General features: G+C 48.7%; 5 protein-coding genes across 5 annotated transcripts; 3 read left to right on the top strand and 2 right to left on the bottom strand.

Annotated features, from left to right (window-relative positions):
- Nucleotides 1-1,225: 1,225 nt before the first annotated feature.
- Nucleotides 1,226-2,732, bottom strand: N7473_011118 (uncharacterized protein; the record flags this gene model as incomplete). The annotated part of the gene is made up of 3 exons (XM_057157057.1): nt 1,226-1,774; nt 1,829-2,192; nt 2,258-2,732. 3 exons carry the CDS (start codon nt 2,730-2,732, stop codon nt 1,426-1,428), a joined length of 1,188 nt encoding a protein of 395 aa, XP_057004179.1. The 3' UTR covers nt 1,226-1,425.
- A 1,049-nt stretch (nt 2,733-3,781) lies between these two features.
- Nucleotides 3,782-6,227, top strand: N7473_011117 (uncharacterized protein). The gene is made up of 6 exons (XM_057157056.1): nt 3,782-4,140; nt 4,188-4,425; nt 4,481-4,537; nt 4,585-4,902; nt 4,955-5,845; nt 5,908-6,227. Exons 1-5 carry the CDS (start codon nt 3,950-3,952, stop codon nt 5,267-5,269), a joined length of 1,119 nt encoding a protein of 372 aa, XP_057004178.1. The 5' UTR covers nt 3,782-3,949; the 3' UTR covers nt 5,270-5,845; nt 5,908-6,227.
- Nucleotides 6,228-9,074: 2,847 nt separating this feature from the next.
- On the top strand, nt 9,075-10,352 carry N7473_011116 (Aminoglycoside phosphotransferase; the record flags this gene model as incomplete). The annotated part of the gene is made up of 5 exons (XM_057157055.1): nt 9,075-9,173; nt 9,495-9,744; nt 9,792-9,875; nt 10,035-10,101; nt 10,265-10,352. The coding sequence occupies 5 exons, from the start codon at nt 9,075-9,077 to the stop codon at nt 10,350-10,352; spliced, it is 588 nt and encodes a 195-aa protein (XP_057004177.1).
- An 833-nt stretch (nt 10,353-11,185) lies between these two features.
- Nucleotides 11,186-13,014, bottom strand: N7473_011115 (ankyrin repeat domain-containing protein; the record flags this gene model as incomplete). The annotated part of the gene is made up of 4 exons (XM_057157054.1): nt 11,186-11,761; nt 11,834-11,912; nt 11,966-12,923; nt 12,996-13,014. The coding sequence occupies 4 exons, from the start codon at nt 13,012-13,014 to the stop codon at nt 11,186-11,188; spliced, it is 1,632 nt and encodes a 543-aa protein (XP_057004176.1).
- Nucleotides 13,015-15,111: 2,097 nt separating this feature from the next.
- N7473_011114 (uncharacterized protein) lies at nt 15,112-17,008 on the top strand (the record flags this gene model as incomplete). Its single annotated transcript, XM_057157053.1, has 2 exons — nt 15,112-15,743; nt 15,862-17,008. 2 exons carry the CDS (start codon nt 15,112-15,114, stop codon nt 17,006-17,008), a joined length of 1,779 nt encoding a protein of 592 aa, XP_057004175.1.
- Nucleotides 17,009-17,699: the final 691 nt, after the last annotated feature.

Raw genomic sequence — 17,699 nt, 5'->3', positions numbered from 1 at the left:
GCCTCTTGAAGCTCAGTATGTATCAGCTATGTGCACCGATAGGTACATTATCTAATTCTGCAATGCTTGGAGGCTGCGCTCGGAATGACAAGGTAATAATCAAGTCAAATACGAACGTCCCTACAACCCCGGAACTCCCTCTTAATTTTGAAACCTGAAAGGCCTGTTGATCGTGGCATGGACATGTTTGCGATAGTCTAGTCATCAATGAGCAAATTTATCATTCACATGAGAATGGGACAATTTGGACGTACTTTTGACACCTTGAGCACGCAGGCCAGCCCCTATCGCATAGCCTTTTCTTCTTCCTGCAGGTTGCACATGCATTTCTGGGGGGATGGTCCCTTCTCTGGAGGGCTCTCATACGAGAAGAGGTTTCTTGAATTTGGTGTCTTTCAATCGCTCGGGAATTCACTACGTAAACGGACTTGAGAGCTAGGAATCGATCTAAAGCCCAGACGTGCTAATAGTCTAGCACTCCACGACAACTAAGCTTAGCTCCTACAGCATCTAAGTCCTCACAATTCAGATCGACTTTCATCAAATCACCGTCCCTCTCTCTTGTCCACGGCGCGTCTCCCCATCCTAGCCCTACAATGTGGTTTCAGGGGCTTACTGGCTCGTTCTTGACACGTCCTAGGTATTACCTGAGCAGTTGTTGTTGGCTGGCAAACCCAACAAGATTCTCGGCATCCCGTGGGACCAGCTGCGCGATGATCCCACACAGGCAAGACCGGGATATCGGAAAATTCATCTAAGTTATCTAAGAATCGCCGATTGGAGAAATCATTCTACATTCGTTTGCCTGGCTGACCAGCCTGCGCCCGTGTCGGAAGGTTCAACTCCACGCTATCAGAACGACGAGGATGTGGTGCACAATGTGTTCATCGAATGGCACTATGGTCTTGGTGACGACTAAGCATCTCAGGGGTTATATGCTAGCAAAATTGCCAACAAATCCTAATCCTATCCCCACGGAGGGGCGGTCATCGGGTTACATTGGGGATCATGGATCTGCGTACTACAATGTTGCGATTACAATGAGTTGGCGGTCTTGGGGCACAATCAGCGTATTTTCCTAGAATTGGCAGGAGGATGGCACGGAGGTCCATCCCTCATCGCCGATACGATTTACGGCCGAGAGGTCGCAATCCAAGCACTCCGGTGCAGGACCAACCCCATCGTGACTACGATGCCCACGGCGGCGGAAAGAGTAAGTTTGTATGTGCGAATGATTGGGCATTATCTCAATTGTACAAACCATGATCAACAAATGGCCTACCCGTACACTTGACTAGCCTGCTATTATGGTATCCATTCGCCGAACGGAAAGTTGACTTATCCTGATAAACAGATGATCATACTTCAGGTGGGAGTCAAGGACATCGCAAAATTCACAGCCAAACTTTGAGACCAAGAAGTATATCACTTTCCAGCCAACTGTTCAACGCTTTTCCTCGCTCGTTTTCTTGGTATAATCTTAATTCGCGGCCCTCGAGGGCTATCACGCATAGAACGAGGTGATGGACTGGGGCTCATGTGTCGCGTTGGTACTATTGAGCTGGGCTGGCCGCGAGTGAAACAATCATGATGATAGGCACCCCATGTCTTGCGGAATCCATAGTAATAGAGCCGCCGAACGAGTGAATCATAGCTTTTGGTTGAAAGCTTTCGAAGCAAATGCACCGGAAATTCATTCCCCAAACCAAGAGAGATAGATCGCCCATCATCTGACCAACGCATCGCTGCCGAATTCCGTGGATCGTCAAGGATACTTTCAGCAATTAGTGGGGCAATCTAAAAGGGAATGCGTATGTCTGTCACTCACTCGCTCAAATCTTGAATAAAATCTGATTGATGTAATCTAGACCCCTGACTGGCGGCGTTCATGGCTTGCGGACTCGCATGCTGCGTGCTAATATCCGCAGTGGAACTATCTACCGACCCGTTATAACGTAGTTCGGTGGTTTTTGATCGCAACGTTCGATCATTACTTGGATCAAGAGGCTCTAATGCCTTTTCTTCCGAAGCTCCCACACTGTCGGGATATTCAGCCAGCGGGCCGTCCCGAGCCTCGACTAGTTTTGGAGTCTCTTCCTGAGAAGTAGCAGGGTGTTGGTTTTGAAACAATTGAGCAACGACCTCGCGATGATGCATAAGGCCTTGTTCAAGTACTGACATTTTATCCAAGACTGCATTCCACTGCATTAGCATCTCGTACACCACGCAGAGTAAAAGAAACAAGGGGCCTCTCTACCTTGATGCAGAATCTGGCGAGATTCGTTGATCTCCTGGAGCGTCATTTCGCCAGATTGAAGCTCTTTGGTGCAATCACCTTTATCTGGCCAAGGGTTCAAAAAGCGCCATGGCGCTCCCGACCTAAGCAGTTCCAGGTCGTCTTCTGCAAATTCAACCAAGGACTCCCCCACGCGGAGCGTTGGGGGTCCATCGAAACGAGGGCCAATCGCGAGAATTACGGTCGTCCACGTCAATTGCGGTCCGTCCAGCACCCGGGGCGTTGGGGTTTGGAAGAGGGTTTCCAATCTCTGGCTCAGTTGAATGCTGGCCAGTTTTTCTCCGCGGCAGAATGCAATGCTACCACCACTGTCCAATACCGAGAGGTAACATTCTAGCTCGGCCGAGAACTGCGAAAGGGAAATATCGGCAAAGTGAAGAGGTCTTAGCACCTTATCATGGCGGCGGGTGATAAAGTCATTTAGTTCGCTATACATGTTTGGACATGGTCCATTTAAAGCTTCGTGATTGGCGGACATCTTCTTCGCACTGGACGTGTCTGACCAACCCTTGTAGAAAAACAAGGAGCATGGGATGCCGCGAACAAATCGGATAAAATTGCTCCCGTGTCTTTCACTAATTGGACGGGGAGAAATTAATGATTACTCAGCCAACACTCACAAACTACGGTCGCCAAGCATGTGACTGCTCCAAAAGTGGTTTTGCGGTCTGCCTGGTTGCGACATACCAGCGAGCGGGTTTCTACGTCGTGGGCACTCAGACTCAGTAGGTTAGTCTGACCCGGCAATGATATGCTTCTGCTGACAACCCACGAACGCTTCCGATTGTTCGCGGTTGACTAGCGGTAACGGGGTTTCGCGTCTCACCAAGATGGTGAGTTATTCAAACCCCGGAAGATATCCGCACTCTCTCCCAATGGATTTATGAAAAGTGAGTGTGGTGACGGCACTGACAAGTGTTGGTCTGTCAAACACGGTACAGCATGTACTGAGTTGAAGGTTTGGAGCGGTGGAGAAAATGACTGATGACAGCCTTGATACTTACGCGACGTGGACGTGTCCTGATAGCGGGCCATTTCATACTTGTGGTGCCGCTAGTAAAACGGTGTGGTGTTTGTAACAATTCCCTGCATTTTTTTCATATGCATTAATTGATCCACCGCTGTGTGCATCTGTGTGCTAATCACCTAGAACGTCACTGATAGCCAATCACTTAGCGCTGTTGTCATCACATGAGGTACCGGAGAAACCTAAGCACGCTTCCGACAGCTGTATCAGCCTAACCTTTTGCGGCTCCGAGCTATGAAGACGGAACCCTCACAGTTACCGTACATATCTGTACTCCGTATGCGCGCGCTTCAACTCAACAACCATGTGATCCAATGATCTCGCGCCCTAAACAAAATTCCAGTAGTTTCCTCTTCTTGGCTATGTATATTTGAGAACGGTTGCGTAAGCCAGCCTTCCCTACCGAATTGGCGCATTTCTTAAAATAGGCACGCGCAAAAGGAATGATTCTCTAGGAATGCATGAAAAGATCGCGAAAGGATGATTTAAGACTCTTCCAAGGCCAGTCTTCTCCTAAGATTGCTAAGAGAACTTTCAGCTTTAACATCGCACCATTAAAAGCACACCTCACCTATTAGCCACTCTATCTTTATCTCTATCTACAAGCCTTCTTGTCTTCGGACAGAATGCCCAGGTGCCTTTCGAAGCTCTTTCGGCTAACGCGCAGGCATACGAAGCCTTCTGTAAATGCGTCTCAGGAATACCACAATGACCAGGGCGATAGCGATTCGCTTCCTCCCCCATACCCCAGGTCGCATACAGAGGCAATCACCTCCGGAATCGAAACGCTTTGCAGCCCGTTGAAGAGTAATATCGAGTAAGTACATCTAGACGCCTAGAGCGACTTCTGACATATATTTTCAGTGTCGTCTTCCTCCTTGATCCGGCCGCCGAACCTGCCACGACATGGAGAGCCGAAGGCACTCTCGACCCCTGGCCCAAGACTCTCCTCCCATGCCTATTTCCCACCGCTCGCATCCTCGCATTTACTTATGAGAAGTATACGCTTGACTGGAAGAAGGAAGACTTGCAGGACTTTATTCGAAACCGCGCAAGGAATTTTCTGTCTTTACTCTCAATATATCGAGAGAAGGATAGCACGGTAAGGCAGCCAACTTCACGGATGTAGCAATTAATCGGTTGACTAGTGCTCATAGACTGAACGACCCATCACATTTATCTGCCATGGTTTAGGCGGGCTGGTTTGCACCGATGTAGGTTAACTTTTTGTTTCCGTGGGCTGTACTTATCCTGGTGACAGGCCTTATTGATCTCGAGCACGCACTTGGAGCCGGCCTTCTGCAATATTTCCCTTTCCGCCCACGGCGTCGTTTTTCTTGGCACGCCATTCACAAAAAGTGGCCTTGCTGCCTGGCTTCAGTCCGTTTCCGGTTCCGCTGGTCTCGACAAACAGGGGTGCTTCCATAACGTGGATTTTATCGGACAGGGTACCGATCAGATGCATGATCAGATTATAGCTGATTTGGGTCGCGTGATAGAAAAACGCGACGAAAGACTGTTACCGCCAATAGATGTGACTTGTTTCTTCAACAAGGGGTCGTCTCTGGAATTGAATTCTGTAAGCCACCAAAAACAAGGCGCTCTTCCAATTGCTGATTCCTAGGAAATAGTTCATGGGGGAAGACTCTGCCACTTTGCCGCGTTTTCCTTCTGTTGGAATTCACGCTAATTACGAGGACATGACCAAAATCGTTGATGCGGGCGACCCTCTGTTCCAGGCAATTTGTGACAAGCTATGCCAGTGGGTTCTGGATGTATACCCAAACGCAAGACACCCGAGAAACCCGTCTTCTGCAGTAAATCCCGGTGCCTGCCAGAATGGCAACGGTAATCGCCAGTATAACCATTTAGGTCCAGGCACACAGAAAAATGTGGAGGGTCATTGTTTCGAAACATGTGGAGATCAAAATTTCTTGGTGGTGTGACGACCCGGACACAGATGGTAGAACTGAATTGACAATGGGAGCACACATGGCCGAATCGGGATGATAACAGAAGAGTCTTTACACTTCTCACGCCTTCAAGGCAAGCCTCAGAGCGAGAGATACCCTGCAAAAAATTGAAGGGGGTAGAAACTATCGGAACAGCGCTGGAAATAATAATAGGTCTGGATATGAACTGCAAGAGATAGGTATTGCGATGTCACGGATATGAAGTCTGCTTCGGAAAGCCGAATATACTACCGTGTTTTCATGCTTTACGCTTTCGCGTAGCTATACTCATTTGAGCTCCTAATGCGGACACGTCCGGCTCGACTAAATAGGCGTGCCGACGAAAATGGAGATTCCAAGATCAGTATATGCCTTACGGTAGAAACTTCGGCATACTGCTACCTGTAAGAGTTACAAGATCTATGAAAATCAGAACACTCCGTTGGGCCAATAAGTCGAGCCCACGTTTATTGTGGCTGCATATTCACAGCGATCTCAAGCATAGAGACTACGATTTCCTCTGGTCTTATAATTGGAGGAGATGCCTAGAACCGTCATTTCATGTCCCCGGTACTGAATTCTGTTTGCCAGAGCTCTAGCATCTCTGAATTTTCAACTAATATGACACCCAGGGGCGCCACGTATGTGGAATCCTCAACCTCTTCTCGTCACCCTGACGCGCGACGGCCCTACATACGTTGAACTTCAATAGGATAGCAGTTCTGCCGTTGCCACGAATCACGGCGGCCGTGAGATCCATGATTCATGCTGAAATCTCTTATTACGACGAGCGTGACGTTGTAGCGAGGACGGAGGAGATAGGTGGGAATAACATCGGGTGTTGCCCTTAAGGGTCTATCCGCCTTGTTATCTGTTTGCTTATTTGCTCGTTTTCCATATATATAATCTCTCTTCCCTGGTGGTCTTCTTCTTCTTGTTCTTCCCTTCCTACTAAGTCTTGATACCTTCGTTGAATGCTCCTACGTTAATCTTTTACCTCTTCGTGCCTGAGCTCTAACGCTCCTGGCAGCTTGAGCTAACGAGTTCCCTTGAAAGCACACACCACACGTTTTGCACTGAATTCACTAGACCGATTGTAATGTGTTCTCGTTATGAAGTTTTACATGATGAGGCTACTAAGATTCTTTATGTCTTGCTGAGGTCTAGCGCCTAAGGGGATCTGAAGCTAAATAAAGGGACTAGTCCACCCGCCATTTAGGAATAGAAAGAAGTGTCGGTTTACGCTTAGCGGTGCATCTGATCGCACCACAAAGAGTCTTTGCACGAAGGCTGCGCCCTTTCAGAAACCCCCGCTCCACGCATCAGAGTTCTACCTTCCACTCATTTACTTTCAAATTGTCTCCTGTGTTGAGAAAATTGGACTGACTAGGAGTCCGGTTTCAGGACTCCAAGAAACATTTTTGCCGCCCATCCGACTTGATCTTTTTATTCGTACCTAAGCGACAGGCTTCTACCCCACAGGCAATCTTCATTTCTTGAGTATACTGCACGAACTCTGACTTCGGAAAAGATGGCGGGGGTATCCAGAATGGGCGCTCATCATTTCGTGACGAAGTAAGTGGTTAATATTGCCTATAACTGGAGAGGGCTTGTCTGAGATGCGAACCTATAGTATCCTCTCACGTTATCTGAATCCTCATGTCAAAAATCGAGTCACACCAAGCAATATCGAATTATCGGTTTCAAAAGGCCTTCTCTGCACCGAGTCGCCTGTATTTTCTGCAATGTTCGGAAGCCAGCTTCGAGGGAATCAGCGACAGGCGGTAGACCTAGAGTAAATGGAGGACGTTATCTCGGTTCGAAGCGTTGAAGCATTCATTCAATGGCTATATCTTCGTGTCGTGAGGTTCGACATAGAAGACCCGGGAAAGCATATTTCGGCTGCCATGTAGCTTGTGAGGCTTGAAGACAGATACGACATCGCTGGATTAGAAGATGAACAGGCGCAATACATCAAAGATGTAATAACGGCAAGTCCCCACCCACAGGCAAATGCCTTTTGGCCACACGTCGACACCAACACGCACTGGCTTGCGCCTGATCACATATCCTCAGCAGCTGCATTACCCCGGCGACGTCCGGTACGGCGAACTCTGGCTGCAGTCTCTATCAGGGGATATTATTGAGCCACAGGATTTCCGTACATGCTAGTACTGAGGGAACCAATTGAACGAGTTGATTGAAGAACTATCCTGGAGAACGCTGTTGAGGGCGTCTCATAGAAAATACCAGTGGTTTTCGGCAGCGGCAGGAGATGCCGTCGTGCCGACGCCGGCCAATAACTTTGCGCTTAGTTTCACTGTACGAAAAATCTGCTCTTATGCCCTCTCCTACTAGTTTCTAGGTGTGGTAGAGTGTTGGGGGCCGTAGCTAAATTAGAGGGCGCAAAGCAAGCGTTGCCACGTCGTGTCAGCCTTGGTGGGTCCCCTTCCCCGCCCAATCCCAAAGACGCCGCGCGCGCCTCGGAAGATCAATACCTGAGCGATTGGATGCGTCTGGCGCTGGAACAAGAAAGCATGGATGCGCGGTGATATCACGGGTGAATGACTGGGAATTGTTACACACGCAACAGCTTTTTACTACATAGTAGAGCTGACGTTCATACTGTACGTACGGAGTACAAAGGTCTAAGATCCACTGGAACGGGAACTAATGCTACGCAAAATAAAGCTCTTCATGATTAGATGGACCCATTTCTGGAAGCTTTTGCTCGCACGGCTGCGGAGATGCTGGCTATATAGAAGGGGAGTTCCGTAGATATAGCATAACGACAAATTATGCATATTGCAACATGTTCACCCCAGTCTGGCTGTACGGGAAGACAAGGACATTCTGGGGAAGATACTGGATGTCCCGGTGACATTGGGCAACAAGATCGGCTTGGTAGATTTATCTCATCTATTGTGGAAAGGTTGATATCGTTGAGAAGACTACTCACGCTGACCGCCAGTAGATCTGCAAGTTGGATGTCTGCGTTGATAACTTTTTGTAAACGCTGGCCATGAGCTGCACAAATGCCAAAATCCATCACATGAGTCTGAAATACCTAATAGCGGCCGAGGTACAGCACACCCAGTTGCCAAGGGCGGTAGCAGAGTTACAAGCAAATATCAACCGTCTTCTTCCCCGATTGCTTGACCCTCACGAGGCTTGCGATTTTCTCATTCATGACAAAATCAAGCAAAAGCTTGAAGACCGATGGTCTGCTTTAAAACCCACGGTAGTCGTCAGAGGGGTGGCTGGTTTCCACGACTATATCAAGAGCATTCAACGAACCGGCCAGAATGTGATGCTTTTCAAAAAAGAGCCAATGATGTCCTCTTCACGCTGCACGCCCCGCAGTCTGCCGGAGAAAATGATCCGGATGCTGGACCTGCGGCTCGGTCGCAAACTGCTATTCAAGAGCTCCAATGTCAATTGACCGATTCGATCGCAGGTTAAAGGGCATCCGCATCGTTTGCCTCCTGCGGCTCCATCTCCGTTATGAACGGTGAGATCGCTGATAATATTGCCGCTTCCACGCAAACAGTATCGCCCCGGTTCAGATCTACTGGGACTCTCGAAATGGACGAAGAGCACAAAAACTTGTGCTTCCACTCAATGATACGATTGGCCATGGTCCGAACCAGGAGAAACTTCGTCAACTGATAGCCGATTGATATCTCGCCACCTTCGGTAGAGGCCAGCAAGATGTAGTGGATCCCGAATACTGCAACGCTCGCGAGCTCGACATCGCGATCATTTCCTGACTAACTTTGGGCCATCGGTCTTTGGAATCATGGAAAATGTGGAGCAGATTCTTCTTCCCAGATGCATTACCGACCAGGACAACCGCCTGCCGTTCCGGAAGCTCAAAGCCGAACTGTACAAGTTAAATGTATGTCGAATCCAGCACTGCAGGAGGGAAATGCCGAAAATCCTTCATAGATCTACTCCGGACCATCCAGTCTTTTTAGTAAGCATGTTGATACTCCACGCTTGGAGAATCACGCCGGCTCCCTGAACGTTTGTCTACCCTCGCCATTCTAAGGTGGTATGTTGGCGATACAACATCTGGGTAAGGAAGTGATATTCGACTGGTGCGCTCACAGTGGACCAAGCATTCAATGGGATGCCTTTTAAAGTGGCTGCGAGCATGAGACCCAGACCATTCGTGAAGGAGAGAGCATTACTTTAACCTATAACCTCTATGTGACAGAACCCGCAGGTGGGTCGATTCCACCCCGCGTCACTGTACCCGCAGAAGTTCTCTCTCTATGGCATTGTGCATGACCTTGTCTCGCATCCCGGCTTTATGAAGCATGGGAAGGCCCCGCATTGGGAATTAAACGGCAAGCCGATCGTCACAGGTGGTGTATTCGGAATGTACTGCTCCCATGCCTATCCACACGCGTCACGGGAGGCACAACATCTGTTACCGACCGCGCTCAAGGTGCCGATCTGGTGGTGTACTCGATCCTGAAGTCGCTCGGCATCGAGGTTGACATACTTCCAGTGATGACGGCAGAGGAAGACGATTACTGGGATGCACACAAACTAATGATCAATTACCTAGAGGTGGGAAGGAATCTGAGCCCGAGTACGTCCAAGTGCCAATGGTGTTGCAGATAGCTTTGGGCGTCGACGAGTATTCGAAAACACGTTTGCTTTCCCGGCAGGTTCAGGGATTGAGAGAAACGTCTTGCTTTGCCAAGTTTGCGAAGATCCCAATTAAGAATCCGAAATTCTGGCAACACAGAGGCGTCGCGCTTCCACGAACGCCATACAGGACCACCGACTATGGCCAAGAAAAGGCAACGCCAGAAGTGGGTGAAAAGAGTCCCCTCCCTTGTAGTGGGCGTAATGCTGACTTGTCATTACCCTTAACCCAGATCGTCAACGAAGAGTGGCCCGCGCAATACCTGGACGGTATCACATGGCTCACGACGCCAGAACACAAACAATGGCTTTGCCTTTCGTCGCTTATAGCAACGAGGCATCGATTGGAACTATGTACTCCTGTGCTGCGATCCTGGCGGTTATCCCTCCGTTTGAGAAGCGCCAGCGAATGGTCTGAGACGTCTTTGCGATGGGCAATGGGTCCTGATTAGTGGGGGTAATAATTAGAAAGCCCTGCGTAGCCAGAAGACTCGGGCGCGATTCCCAGTGCACGACTTCGAAATACTTTTTCCACTGGGAAGTCACTTTCTACAAATTGGATGATTCACTGGGATATCGAACGATTTGTTTGCTTCCCCCTGGTCGTAGTAGAGATGACTCACCTGATCGGCCACTAATTCAGTTAACTATTGTGCTGGACCCCGTGACTAATGACATTTCACGCTCTCAGCCAAGTTTTCAAGTACAAAGTTCATCCTGACTTCCTCCTTTTTCTTTCGGAATATATATCACTTTCTCTTGGTAGCAATAGACGGCCTTGATTTGGTAGGAGACCTTGACGGGAGATGTCCAAAAACACGAAAAATGAGATGTTTCTGACATGCCCCAAGGCGAGCACTTGCCTCCACACTGTCGATCCTTTTGGAGACGCCAGAGTAGCTCAGCTCTGTACAGGGCGACTGATTGCACCCTGCCACATGGATCCCACGGATGACTCCCGCAACTGGGTTCTGAGCCTGCAATGGGGATCGAACTCGGGCGGTCGCTTTCCGGGATTTGAGGAGGTCTTCTGAGTACAGCCGTCGTCTAGGTAAATGCGTAGCTATCAGTCGCTTCGCAATCGAATCTAACTGATAGCCCATCACCATAATAGAGCTCGCTAGACCCAGGTTCAAGTGTGACACAACAGCCAAATCCTCAAGATAAAGAGTGCATTCGTTACTCGGGACCCTTGTCGGCGATTTCCATTTGGTTGCTAGTACTAAAAAGACAAAAGGGCGTGCAGTACTTCTAGAGGTGCTCTTCGCGTCGCCTCGCCAGAATGGCTTCAATAATTTGATGCCGCCGTTGCCGAGCCCAACAAAGCGCTGTGCGGTTTTTCCAATCTTTCAGACAGATATCCGCGTTGAAATCTAAAAGCAATTCAACGACAGCAAGATGACCACCCCGTACGGCTTCAATCAGACACGTATTGCCATCTGCATCCTGCATGTTCATCAGCGTCGGCTGGTGTTGGAGCAGGAGCCGCACGATTTCCACATGACCTTTCTCCCCTGCCCATGACAGGGGAGTGCGACCCCACTGGTCAACTTTGCCCACGTCCACATCGCTCCGGTTTAGAAGCAAATGAACAATTGCTTCATGATCCTTCTCGGAGGCAAATGATAAAGCCGTGCGATGATTACAATCCACTAAATTGATGTTGATTTCCGTTCTCTGAAGCAGCATCGCCACAATGCGTGTCAGACCGTTCGTTGAGGCAACGATAAGAGGAGATTCGCTCCAACCCCCTTTCAAATTCGGATTCAAAGCGTCACAACCGAGTAATACATCCACGACATCCTCATGTCCCTCAAAAACAGCCGCCTAAAGCGGCGTATCGTGGGTGTAGGATGTGATGTTCGGGTCCAGATCTCTCCGTTGTAACAAGTAGCGCACCACGTCGGCGTGTCCGTTTTTAGCGGCTTCCCACAAGGGGTTATCACCCTTGCCATCATGATAGTTAGGATTGACATCGCTACGCTCCAGCAGCATCTGGACCACAGAAGGTGACACCTTTCAGCAGCCCACCATAGTAGTGTCTTGGAGTGAAGTCCGTAGTCGTCCGCACTAACTTCTAACTTGTCTAGAAGCAGTTGCAGAACGTGCGGTTGTCCTGCGAAGGCCACGCACCATAGCGGGCAATGAGTTCCGTTTTTCAAGTCAATAAACACGTCCTCTCGTTCCAGGAGCCACCCCACTATCATTTCGTGGCCTCGCCCGGCAGCGGCAGCAAGGGGGGTCTGCCCGCCACATTTCAAATTTGGGTCTGTCTTTTTATGATCAAGGAGGAGTCGCACAATGTCAGATTTTCCAGAAAAGCAAGCCCACCAAAGAGCTGTGAAGCCCTGGCGATCAGGTTGATTTGGATCCACCTCGCTATTCTGTAGTAACAACTGTACCACTGACTCATCTCTGTTCCACATGGCCACCAGTAATGGGGTTCCTAGACTTCCGCCGACGTTCGGGTTGGCTTTAGATTTGAGCAAAAAGGCTACGATAGTCACCCTTCCCGGGAAGATGGCTGCAGCATACAATGGGGGTCCAAGAAAATCATCCCAGGAATCGACACGGCTGCCTTGTGCCACCAGCGACCTAATGATGCTTCCCTGGCCCCGATAAGCCGCCACGGCTAAATTGCTGCGAAGAAGTCGGCATTGAAGTGGTTTTTGACATGGGTTTGCCAGCCTTTCACATATGGCAATTGCTCCCTGGTATGATACCGCAAGGGCACAAGCAGCCCGCAACTCGAGATGGTGATCCCCATTCAAAAGGGCTCGGACCATGAGATCATCATTCCGGAAGGTCGCTTGTGCATGGACATAATGGGAATTTCGCACACGCGTCACGTCTCCATCTCCTTCTAATCGCACTTTTTGGTATAGCAACCAAATTATTGTATCTCGGTTGATTTGCGGAGCTGTCTCAACGAGATGTTTCAAGTCCAGCTTTCGGATTGCGAGATCTGAGACGACAGCATCAAACCTCCCTGGTGGAAAGAGATAATCGTTAGTGTGGATTAATAAGGCAGCCAGGCATCAACGGCAGATGTTGCAAGTACCACCCTCTGCGGCTGTCATGCTGTAGATATTGGAAGCAACGACTGACGGCAGATAAGTCTTATCACCAGCTGGTTACGGCCATCCTGCGTGGAGTTCCAACGTTGCGGCAGAAGAGCGTCTATTATGAGGCATAGTACTTCGGCAGGCACGTCCTGAAAGCCGACCATTTTACCTACGATTCTTACCTCCCAAGGGGGCTTCTTTCTGGAGTCGCGTAAAAGATTAGCCTGCCTGCCTTGCAGGTCGAAAGGAACTCGGCTATTAATGTCTTGAGAGGACAGCGGAAAGAGCTGGCCGCCAATCACCTGAAAAATAATGCCAACTCGTCGAAATGCAGCAGCAGGATAACGCAGCTGTCCCATTCGGTCCAGCCACAAATTAGGATTGTCGATATCGCCGGGTTGGATCTTAGCTTCTAACTGTATTTTCCGTGTAATTACGTCGCGTAACTGGTCCACGTCTTCGGTGACTTGCGTGGCCGAGGGTGGCGGCGCTTCGGGCTCGTACGTAGCACCGGGGTAGCGAATATGGATATAATGCGACCCTAATCCACGTGGGAAATCTCGCTGGTATATACCCCTCCTCTTGTTCCTGCTTGCCTGCGGCGATCTCGGATGGTCGTGGCTTACCCCCTGAAATGCCTGGCGGGATTTTAGAATGAATTGAACCAATAATACGTGTGTGATGTATCGCATCGCGATGTTCATGAGATTGGTGATAACGCTGGCCGACCGTAACCCATCAAAATGATTCCCTAACTTTAAGCCCCTGTAACTACCTTATTAAAACATCGGATTGCCTTGAATCTTGGGAAAATGAATAATTTACTATATACTTAAAACTAGTGAAAATTTGAATTAAAAAAATCACAGTAATACGTATCGCGGAACCCATTGGATTCCCCCCCCTAACCCATGGGGCTACCACGTGGAAGGCGCGGGCAAACGAGAGTTCTAAAGATAGCTGCCAGCTCGGTCAATTCATCATTAAACTGATATGCGTTCTGTTTAGATTTATATTGCTGTATCGGCAAGACGTTGTCTCTTTCATAGAGGAGATTTGTAGCAGAGCGCACACGGCTTCCAAGTCCAACACGGAAGGCTCCGCGGTTAGCCAAAGTCAATGATTGGCAGTTTAATTTGATAGCGCAGGAAGTTACATTGAAATAGTTGTTTACAAGAAGTTGCCAACTGGCGTGGTTGCTGAGATATTTCAAAAATCCAACTCAGCCGAATCTGGACGCGTCCCACACGCTGAGTGGGGAGATTCCCAGGCACCCCATAACACCATAGTAAATACATTACTTCTCAAGGATAACTTAAATAAGAGAATCTTAATTGACTTGAAATTAAGTGATAATATCTTCTCTTGATCGATATATTAGTACCTGAAAAATCGCATTCGGTATAGTTTTCTGGGGTGACCGGGTTGAAGATGGAGCCAGCCTTGGCCACCGGCTGATGACTCCAGAGCATACAGTAACTCACTAACTACAGTGGCACCGCAAAAGTCTGTGACCCCTCCTGACCGCATTCTGAAGATAGACTAGTGCTAGCCTAAACTAGAAGTGATGTACCACAATAGTAGTTACTTAAGGTATCTACTATCTTAGTCCAGCATACGATAGCGGCGACCAAAGCGGTCAATAGGGGGGGTCACAGAATTTCGCGGTGCCACTGTAATTAATTAATTACGTACTGTTTGACATGGTTTTATAACAGCTAGCCGTAATTATGGGGGTTATAAAACACACCGTCCCACTGTCCCACACAAGGTTTACGCCAACATTCGAGTCAACCCCCGTTTGCTGCCTAATCGACGCATTACCTTCTCACCCAAAACCTCCTCACTGCAGCATTTTTGTGGTCAGTGCCCTATAGCCAGCTATAGTGGTACCTCAATCAGTCAATACCATGCCAATGTCCATTATAACTGATAGAACTCGGTAGTTTGAACCCAACGCTCTTCTTCCAGAGACCAACCTCTTAGCGTATCAGGCATTCGACTACTAATAGTCATCCTCCGACATACGACGATATAATACTTCTCGCACTCCGAAGTCTCATTTGCTCTGTCACAAAATTAACTATACATTGTCCTTCGGAACCTACCATTATGAGTCCGAGCCAAATGACAGACGACATAGGTGTCCACAAAGAGCATCGTGAGAGTGATACGAAGGTCGTCCGTCTCACTAAAGATCTGGCACAGCTACAGAGGCAGAGAATGGTTAAAGAGCTACAGGTCCAGATAGCAGAGGAGAGACTCAAGCTAGACGAAGCGCAGCGATACCTCGATCTCGTTCAACAAAAGATAGGCCTCGATAGATCTGATTCGATCAGTCCCCAGTCGCCAGCCGTCGTGACCTCTTCCGGCCAAGATCTCAACAGCGCTGTGGATGCTTTGATAGAATCCTTTTCCAACCCTGCCTGCAAAAACGAACGGTCTGTTATGAACGACACACCTACTGATGGTCATGCGTCCGCATATTGTAAGCAGGAGACCTTGACAGAACATGCGAGGATAATTAACGGGGGAGTGAAAAGGGAGTCACCTGTGCCAGTAGTGTGGAGTAATGGCCCCGAGTCGGGTTCTACCCTGTCAAAAGGTCCTTTCAACGAAGAAAAGTACGAAGCGCAGAGCAGCAATTTCCCACCAAGAAGTGAAGAACCCGAGAAGGTCATCTTCTCAATCACGCGCAATCGTTTCGTCATGCAAATCCGCCCAAGCCACCCACGCATGCATAAGTCATGCCGATCCGCCACGCGCCCCAGATCTTCACTTGGGATCTTACCAGGGAAAAAATTGGGCTGAATGCGTACTTTACATCAACACATTGGAAGCCCATTTTGCTCAATATCCTAGCTACTACACCGAGACTCGCAAAGTGCAGCTCGGAGGAAAATACATCGGGCGCAGCCTAAAGAATCGGTGGGATGATTTTATCAAGACGCCCGGGAACACGACATGGAACTCGTATTGCACGTTTCTTGCTCAACAGCTCTCACGCCGAGCAACCCCCCAACAAGCCAGATATGGGATTACAACAGCCAGGCAGAAACTTGCTCAACCTGTGACACATTTCTCTCTCTGGCTAATCCAGTGGGCGCCTGTCCTTCCCCAAGTCAGTACTCAAAGTTTCATGGACTACTTGCTGCAAGGAATTCTCCCCAGCATTCGCGACCGCATCGAAATGTCATCTACGCAGTTTTCGGACTATACTTCGTTTACCGCATATTTGCAGGAGGTTGAAAACATAATTCCAGCTCGAGCGAAAATTGTTAGACGACGGAAGCAGAGTGCCTTCTCAAATGATGAGCATTTGGTCTGTACGGGTACAGATGGATTAAAATCTAGCCCCAAAGACGATATCATGACGCAATCCACGCGGCGAACCCGGGCTTTGCCTCCAAAAGAGCTTAACGGTCAATTCAAACGTCGACTATCATCGGACGAGCCACCCCAGGGGCTATCGGTCTACTCATCACGCGGCTGGTGGGAATTTAAAATGTTCATGTCCCAGTTACAACATCATTTGGACAAGCACGGAGAACGCTTCAGTAAGCCTCAAAAGATCAAGATCGCCATGACCAATCTCTCTGCCGCACTGCTTGAAAAATGGAACGAGCATGCCGCCCGCCTAAAAACGGTGACTTGGTTCGCATTCTGCGTTTTCCTCGTCAATCAACTCCCTGTAGAGAGATCCGGACGCACAAGGTACTACACTATGTACCAATGGTGTGACCAATCTGTGTCCACCTTTGCCCTGGAGCTCCTACGTTGGGCCCCGGACAACCTTAGTCCGAACCAGGATCACATGCAGCATCTATGGAACCGGGTCCATCTGGAAATCCGTTCAGAGGCGCGTAGAACCTGGAGGGACTTTGCTGATTTCCATGTCTTTGTTGCGTATCTGCAGCAGGTTCAGGACTCCTTTTCAAGCCCACAACAGGCAGAAGGTCATGACAGCCCTCAGCCACGAAAGCGTCTTCGAGTTAGTGAAGATAGGTAGGTGCGAGTGGGTGAGAATTACACGCGGTCGCACAGACTGCCACTCTGATCCTCTCAGCTGAAATGAGATGTTTGCCTCCATCCTCTCACCTGAACGCTCGTATTGTTTGCATCAGCTCTTCACCACCGTAAATGGACGAATAATATAGAAACCTCAGTAACTAATGTAGTTTCACGGCCGACCGAGCCACACGGTGGTGCAGGCCACCCCAAAACACCATACTAAATGCGATAAATTACAACTTCATATCTCAACAACCATGCATGATTCAGTTTAACATTTCAAGGAGCATAAACTACAGAGTATAAAAAGCCTGTTTGTACACTTAGAAAAGGTAAATGCGAATAATGAGAAAGATATATATTTGAATCTGAAACAAGAAAATTACGGTGTATTTTATGGTAAAGCATGGAAATACCAGACTGAAAGTCCTCAGACCTGTTTATGTTCTTTCTTTACCCCTATATATGTATGTGCCAGAAGATTGACCGAATTGGATTCCTGGTGGTTGAAATATAGAGGAATGCATATTCGATATCTAGTACAGTAAACTCCCGTTTTCGGCACTCCCAGTTAAGGCACGCATTTTCTTTAGGCACCAAAATCTGTTGGTTGGACCCACTTCTTTGAGTTTTCCCATATATAAGAACGCCATCTGGCACATTTTCGTCTGGCACACAAAATTTCCCTT

The sequence above is a fragment of the Penicillium subrubescens genome (assembly GCF_028828155.1).
Source record: "Penicillium subrubescens strain IBT 31985 chromosome Unknown utg000009l_segment0_segment0, whole genome shotgun sequence".
In the NCBI taxonomy this organism is placed as follows: domain Eukaryota; kingdom Fungi; phylum Ascomycota; class Eurotiomycetes; order Eurotiales; family Aspergillaceae; genus Penicillium; species Penicillium subrubescens.
Note: the sequence above shows the minus strand (reverse complement) of the source record. Positions and strands in the feature narration are given on the sequence as shown.